General features: G+C 37.4%; 1 protein-coding gene across 1 annotated transcript; it reads left to right on the top strand.

Annotated features, from left to right (window-relative positions):
- On the top strand, nt 1-2,371 carry LOC144716810 (GDSL esterase/lipase At5g55050-like). The gene is made up of 5 exons (XM_078592061.1): nt 1-291; nt 779-894; nt 985-1,224; nt 1,669-1,918; nt 2,010-2,371. Exons 1-5 carry the CDS (start codon nt 42-44, stop codon nt 2,225-2,227), a joined length of 1,074 nt encoding a protein of 357 aa, XP_078448187.1. The 5' UTR covers nt 1-41; the 3' UTR covers nt 2,228-2,371.
- The last annotated feature ends 5,959 nt before the right edge of the window (nt 2,372-8,330 follow it).

Genomic DNA, 8,330 nt, shown 5'->3' with positions numbered 1-8,330 from the left:
AGTGTAGCGGACAATAGCAATCGGCTAGCTGCGGATTAAAGATGGGCAGAAACACGAGATTCGTTTTCCTTGCCTTGGTCTTCTTTTTTGCGACGATCACAGAGATAGGAGCAAAGAGAACGGCCGTTCCGGCCATTTTCGTGTTTGGAGATTCAACGGTGGACGTGGGTAACAATAATTTCCTACCCGGAGACCAGTCGAAGGCCAACTTCCCTCACAACGGGATCGACTTCCCCGGTGGGACGCCAACGGGCAGGTTCAGCAACGGCTATAATGGGGTTGACTACTTGGGTAAGCTGCCCGTTAGTTTTGTTGTCTCTGCTTGGCCTTGGTGATATCTTCTTATGCCCTTAGCGCAAACGCCTTCTCTTTTACTATACCTTTTTTTAAGTCAAGAACTTAAAAGTTCAACCATATTTGATTCGGATTGTTCCCCTGCAGTTGAAGGTTTTCCCTTCAGAGAATGACTCGGATCGTTTTTTTTAAACCTGCGAAAAACAAGAAAAAATCTAAAACTCCTTCTTTATGGCCAATTCCGTTTATCTCAAATATTTTGACCGAGGAGAAAAAAATAGTAGAAAAGGATTTGCCAAATTCTAGGAATTAACTGTCACCCTTTTAACCCGAAGGCTTAACTTTCAGTTACCGTTTGGAGTTCCACTAAAACCAAACGCGGTCGATCATTTGACAGCTTAATACATTGTAGAAAGTATGCAGCAAATATAAAAATAGATCACCTAATAATAAAACTAAACACCCATTCTTTGTTTTACATCAGCGAAGAAGCTACGGTTCAGAATGAGCCCCCAGGCATACCTTTCCATCACCCAAGATGCTTCCCTGTACCACGGCGTGAACTTTGCCTCCGGAGGGTCTGGCATCCTTGATGCGACGGTAAGTTTCTTTACTGAACTGCGTAATATTATTGCGCGACCCTGGCTTATGATTTCGCCTGCTCTTACACTAAGTATCCGGTCTATTCAGTCCCGGAACCTCTCCATCTCTCTAAACGCCCAGATCGACGACTACCGGAAGATCAGTACGCGTATGAAGAACCGACACGGCACCGAAGCAGCGAACCGTTTCCTCGCGGAATCTCTATTTGTTTTCAGCACCGGAAACAACGACCTGCTCGGTTACTTCGCTAGAACCGGACTTCAAAATGCCACGGAGCAGGAGTTGTTCATCGGGCTGCTGGGAAGTCAGTTCCAAGCCCAGTTACAGGTCCTTTTTAACCCTTTTTACGATGAAATTCTTAACGACGAATCAATAACGATGAATTCTTAACTGCTGGAAAATCAGCTTAAAGAAGATAGAGAACATACCAGAGTCCTTTCAAGTCTTTTAAGTCAACAGTCAGGAACTTTGTGTAATCTCTTAAGAATAATATGGGCCTTTCTGTGTAGATCAACCTGACATGTGAAATGTAATCCTGCTAAATCCATTCGAAGATATCCCGTAATTTTAATTAGGATAGGTTTAGTCTCTAGACATTAATAAAACCCCACAGTTGATGAAACCTCTGAATTCCCAAAGCAGTAGTAGAAAGTGAATCAATTTATGCGGGATTGAACGATGGCCAATACGAATTTCAAACTTCGCATGTTTTAGTTATTACATCTATCCGCCATCTGTTTTCTTATTTCTGATAGATCTCGACCATTACAGACTCTCTACAGCCTCGGAGCGAGGAAATTTGTGGTGTTCGGTTCTTCTAAGCTGGGTTGCGTCCCCATTCTAAGGCGAAATGTCCCCACGTCAGGATGCATTGAAGAGATGAACGAGCTCAGCCAGAAGTTCAACGGGGCCAATCTAGCCGTCCTCCGCAGCCTCTCCTCGTCCCTGACAGACTTCTCCTACTCCTTCATCAACGTATACGACGTTGTCACCGCTATCGAAGCCAACCCTCAAAGATATGGTACGAGAGCACCTGCCATCTTTTATTTTATTTTCCGTCCAACCCGTTGAGCTCGATTGACCCAGAATTTCCTCCTCTCTCTTTCTCTCAGGGTTTACGATTTTGGACTCTGCCTGCTGCGGCTCGGGGAGATTGAACGCTGATGCAGGCTGCAGACAAAATTCCACTTACTGCGGGGAAAGAGACCAGTTTTTCTTCTGGGATCGGCTCCACCCCACGCAGGCTGCCAGCAGACTGATCGCCAGGGCCGCATACAATGGGAGGAAGTACACAACGCCAATAACAGTGCGAAAATTGGCCATCGCTTAGGACGGGTGCTGAGCCCACTGTCCGAAGGCTTTTCATGCTCTGCCAAATATAAGTATTTCTTTATTATGTTTTTTTACTGTATGGACTTGCGACTCGGGATCAAACAGTGCCGTAAATAAATCCATATGATAGCCTAATTCCGTATGTTTTGCAAAGTGTTCAAACCTTTAATTATGAGCTGAGTTAATCGGGAAGTCCCGTTATGAGAGATTAATGGAACGGAAGCAGGGGCTACATAATGTTCCGCTTCAGAATCCCCCGAAAATATTTCTATTAGAGAAAATACTTTTAAGAATTACGAAACCCAAATCTTGCAGTCGCCGTTAACAGATATCAGAGGATTTTAAGAGTCCACCCGCGTCGATAATTTCCACAAATCGAGAAGGGTTACATCACCCAAAAAGCTTAATATGCTAATGATACATCTAAATAAAAAAAAAACAGAAATATTTTGCTGAAGGGACATCATGTTTTTGGAAAGGAGATGAAAACACAGAAGAGTCAACCGCCACTTCAAGCTGTCTCCGGATGTATAATGTACAGACATTTCAAGATGGCGATCTTAAGTTTTTTAATAAATGGGTATTTTTAGAAAAAACGTGAATTTTCAGGATGATGATTGGCTTTAATGACAGGTTTGAGAATACATCAGAATCATGGAGACGGAAAAGTATCATTTTATTTGAAATTATTTCCCCTACCAAAGCTTCATCTTTGCTCTTTTACATAGAGATAAAAGAACTTGATAGTATTTGGAAGACCTGAAAATGGTTAAAGTTATAGTTTCTTACCCTAATAACATTGAATGCGAATCTCTTTACGAATTCTACATGAGTTTCTCGAATTTGAAATTGAAACTTCTCGATTTAATTCTATTTATTTGGGTATTAGGTTGTCCTTTGACTGATTAAAGGAGTATAAATATTTCAAGTATTATAATAGAACATGGCGGATATACGTACTTTCAAATGCTTTCAATCCTTGAATACTCGCGATCGTTCCAAGTCTGACTTGAAAGAAAAAAGTAAGCAGATGTGGCCTTATGAGATTCTATGATGACCCCTAAATCCAAAAGCTTTCTAATGTCATTAAATTAAATTTGGGATACATTAAACATATATTTACCTTCGTTGACTGAATTTCAACATGTATCATCGTAGCTTGATGGCTGGTAACCACTGCCTGACTGTAGGAAACGACTGTTATATATGGTATTCAACTTTACTTATAGACCTTATGAAAGTGTAAATGACTCAGCGTTTTCCAATGATTTCTTAATGCTGATTTTTTTCCTATCAGAAAGAGGATACGATGAAGTACTTCAGATGATATCATTTAAGACATGCACATCATAAAACTAGAAACAATAATTAGACGTTCCATGAGTCCAAGGATTCAATAATTGTAACGTGATGTAGCAAGCGTTATGATGTATATAAAAGTTTCAAGTCTGTTAACATAAAAAAAATAAGTAAATCCATTTAAGGTTATAATATAGGTGTATACTAACCAAATAAGATCCTCATAGGTGATAACATAAATATATATCAGGCATTCAAATAATATTTGTATTAATATATTGTCATTCTTAAAAATATATATATATTATCATTTTTTTATATACAGGTGTATTTTTTTTTGAAAACATAGAGTGGCTTTTTTAACATAATTTTTATACTTCATGATAAAAACCTGTTCATGATTATGAACATAAATTTATGGTAGAACCTCCAAAGTTTTTATTGGAAATTTATCTGAAAACAATATTTAAGGGTTCTCCATACATTTATAAGAAATATTTCATGTAAAAGTTCACAAATTTTGTAATGAATTTGATCACCTGAATACTACATTATATATTGTATTCTATATGTTATTTAAATATTTCTGAATTTCTAAGGAATTACACTTTATGCATATTATGTGTTTATAAACTAACCTTCTTTGGTTTTATGTCTGACACATTTATTACTCATGGATATTTTTAAATTCCACTAGAAAAATAATTTAATAAGATAATTTTTAGATGACTCTCAAAATGGTGTAATTTAATCTGAACTACAATTTCTGTTGACGTTTTGAGTCATGATACAATATTTTTTAATTTCTGTTTATCAATTTATTATAATTATTGGATGATAAAAGGGTTGGTAAAATTTTATTGATAAAAATCAAACCCATCAACCATGTGAATTAAAACCCTATTTTTCAATTTTTCGACTTGTTGCACATGCCTTGTCATTTCAGATACTTTCAAGAAAGAAATCTGGTGATTTTGAGGAAACTCACAAATTCACTATGAGAGCCACAGAATTCAAAGTGAAGAAATAGGTTGGTCCCTTCTTGGCCAATTGGAGTTTGGGTGAGCTTTAAAATTATTTTAATTTTCTTCATAGTATCTCTAAAGAGATCCAATTGTATGAATGCATCAGGTGAAAAGATCATACTACCCATAAAATATGAGTGTATTCAAACAATTTGATGCCCAGATATTATGATTTTAATTTTGAATAATATCACTTGTGGGATCTTCTTACTTTCGCCTCCATCCAGGAACTAGTTGTGTCATATTAGACAACCTGATTGGTTATTTGCCTTCTGATGTAACACAACAGCCAGGATCGAGCGGCATGTGTTAAACAATGGGGGAAAATAAATGAGGTGGATGTAACGAATTATGTGATGCTGAAGCTTTGAAAACACAATGATAAAATACGTTGACACGCCACTAACTAGGTGAATATCGGGTAACGATATGGAGGGGTCTAGGTAGTGATCAAGATCCCAATGACCAGATGAATCAGTTTCAAGACCCACATGGCAGGGGACAGATACTGTCTACAAGCGTCCCCAGCTTTCTTTGGGAATGCTATCAATCTAACACCTTGAATAAGATCCTATCTCTGGAGAAAAAGTGGCTAATCCTATAATATTTGTAAAATGATTGACAGCGGAGAGATCGGATGATGACACTATAAGAACTAATAATACTGCAAATAAAAGGAGAGGCGGTGTAACATGAGGGTCGGTGCCCTGATGTCAGAGGCATGAGCAGGCTGTAGGAAGCTGCAACAAGGAGCGTGAAGCATGCGGAGCGCGTGGAGGATGCGTGGAGTGCACGTGGGTCATGTGGTTGATGGATGGCAGCGGGTGTTGTTGCCGCGACTGGCGGCGTGGCGTGCTGGCGGGCATGCAAGCAGACGTGACGCGTTGGTGGGCATGTGGGTGGGCACAGTGCGCAGGTTGGCACAGCAGCACGACAGGCTGGGGTGCAAGGAATGTGCAACGGCTACCAAGAACCGGCACTGACACGGCACTTGATAGTGGTGAGACATCCAAGAAATGAGTTGTTGGAGGCAATGATGTTGGTGTAGTGGCATGGTTGCAGCAGCACGGGCGCTGTGGCCAGGCGACAACAGGCAGCTACAAGAACTTGAAGAAGAGGTGGAGGTTGTTAGCGACGGTGATTCTTCTGGTGGAGGCAATGGCTCTACGGTGGTGAACTTGATGGTTGCGGATGACATGCAGCTTCTTTCACGGATCTATCTAAAAAAACTGTAAAAATATCTCCAATGGGAGAATGGTGGGAGCCCAGTTGAAGAAACTTCAAACTTTCAATTTCAAATGAACTCCAAATAGTCCCTTGGGCATGCCTCCCTTTATATTGGGTAAGGAGGATGCCCAAGTGGGCCGAGTTAGGGGAAAAGTCCCGTGATGAAGACTTTTCCCCTAAAAGTCCAACATTACATAAAAAATAAAACAACAACAGTCGGGGCCCAAAACACAATAGCCCTTCTGAAAATTCAGGAAAACAAAGTACAGAAAAAAAAACAAACCAGCCGTGTACTTGAAGCTTGGATTCTTGGCGTCAACTCTAGCTTCACGCCATGGTTGCTCATGAACAGTTGCCCAATCTTCTGGATGGTCCCCCGTCACTTATCCTTCCTTTTTTTGTCAACAATGACCAGGCCACATGCGCTGGGTGCTAAAAAAAGTACAAACACTTGAAATAAAATACTTTTGCACCCTTTTGACAATGATTTAATGTGAGAAAGATACCATGTTTCAATCAGTAGAATCATGCCATGTACCAGGGATGTTAAAAAGAGTAATAATTTTAAAATCCCAAAGTTAACACATTCATGGTATTAATTTTAAATATATTAAGCACAATTCTACGTGCCACTATAAAACTCAAAATTTCATAGTAATTCATGGGCATCTCTGCGGAACAAAGGCAGGGATTTTTTTTATTTGCCCTATTGTTTATGCCCCTTTTGTCAAACTTTATTCTCAAAGGTCTTGAGGATTCTCACCACGACACGTCTCAATGGAATTAAAAAATGATATTTCTAAGATAATCTTGTATGAAGAACCCTAATGCCATCATGATGATCCTACAATGATTTTCTGAGCCAATCACTGGCTAAAACTTGGCCAAACCCGAAGCTGCACATAAGCATCACCCTTTAATATAAATCTATGTTTTACAATCATCCCCATCCATTTTCTCTAGTATTCATTTAGTTTTTTCTCCATTTTTAATTTTGACCATTGCCCATTACTGATCACGCGCACACTCTTTGGGAATGCATGCCCATTGTCCACTACGACTGCCCATACTGTAGACCCTGTGATGTACTACAGGAAGCCACTAAGACCTTCAGGAATCCGAGGACTATAACAATTTTATTTTTGTTCACAGTATAAAAGATATGAGCCAGAACCTTCAATGGAGAACCAAGGTTGCTATCAATACATCAAGTATTGTGTCTATTTATACTGATATATCCTATTGGAAAAAGCTTCCAATGTGGTTCATTTAATAAAATAATTTATTCGTAAACTATTCAAGGGCTAATTAAGTGGAGAAATTTCTTCAAATGTTTTAAAAATTCTTTAAATGTTGGCCACAACTCAAATAAGTAAATTATAAATTATTTCACTTTAACAAAAGTATGACATCAAAATTCAGGAACTTGATCAATAGAACTATTTACGAGTGAACTGTTTTCAATTTCTAATATAAATTGACTTTCAGGCATGATTTTGGTTTTTCACATAGACAAATTGTTTTTAATTATGCACCATATAATAGAAAAAAAAAAGAGTTAACCAAATCCTGATGTTTCTGGAAATAAAAGAGTTGAAATAAGTTCTATAAACATTTATATTCATAAAAGTCCTGTTAAATGTTTAAGAATTTCATTTGAACAACACTATGCATATCTTTTAATTTTAAGCAATATTTATGAAAATATTTTTAATCTATACTTAATTCCTACTTTTGTTGGATAACTCTCGCCATGTGGACCAACACTTTTCTCGTCTGATAATCCCATAATTGTTTTAGAATGATGAAGGGAAATTTAAAAAATTATAGTATAGATGTAAAGTTTCAAATATATTAAAATTTTAAATTTGCTTAACAATTAAAAGCTATGTATATAATGATGTTCTAATGAAATTAATAAACACTCAAATAGTCTAGTTTATAGCATCACAAATGTAGTCTTTGGATAATCAAACTAATGGTAACTGCATAAAATTATGGAATAGTTATCAATGACTATGTCCATTTCAATATCCCGATGGCCTACTTTATTAACCTTCTACCATGCTCCTATATTTAATTATACAAAGATTTGTTTGCATACAAATATTACAATTGAATAAAATTTAAAAATTTTAAAACTGAATATATAGTTGAGTTAAAAGGTTGAATTTCAACTTGGTATTTTCATCAAACAACTGGAATATCATTACCAGCGCAGGATTCAGCTCATGTGCGATAACAAATATACTCTAAAACCATTTAGATGCAAATTAACCCTTGTCGGTAATACCAAAAGAGTTTATGTATTGTGTATGAATTTATTTATTTTTAAATCTCTGAATGTTCATTTATCTTAAACTTTTATTCCCGCTGATTTCTAGACTAATGAAACTTATTTATGTCTCGATCACCATTGATACTCTGAATATTTCAGTTTAAGAGACTCATACTAGAGGACCTTTTTCTGTTAAGATATTACGAAACTAAGTCCTAGCTTAAAGACTAGTGATCGCTGAATTACTAGAGGTTTGAACACTTTGCAAAACA

Source organism: Wolffia australiana, chromosome 2 (assembly GCF_029677425.1).
Source record: "Wolffia australiana isolate 7733 chromosome 2, ASM2967742v1".
In the NCBI taxonomy this organism is placed as follows: Eukaryota; Viridiplantae; Streptophyta; class Magnoliopsida; order Alismatales; family Araceae; genus Wolffia; species Wolffia australiana.
The sequence above is the reverse complement of the archived record's forward strand: the minus strand, read 5'-3'. Positions and strand labels throughout refer to the sequence as shown.

Bases quoted from the DNA above. Each gene is read 5' to 3' on its own strand.
- LOC144716810 (XM_078592061.1), top strand. From the start codon at position 42: ATGGGCAGAAACACGAGATTCGTTTTCCTTGCCTTGGTCTTCTTTTTT. The intron at 292-778 runs GTAAGCTGCCCG...GTTTTACATCAG, and splicing joins TAATGGGGTTGACTACTTGG to CGAAGAAGCTACGGTTCAGA. The intron at 1,919-2,009 runs GTACGAGAGCAC...TCTTTCTCTCAG, and splicing joins AGCCAACCCTCAAAGATATG to GGTTTACGATTTTGGACTCT.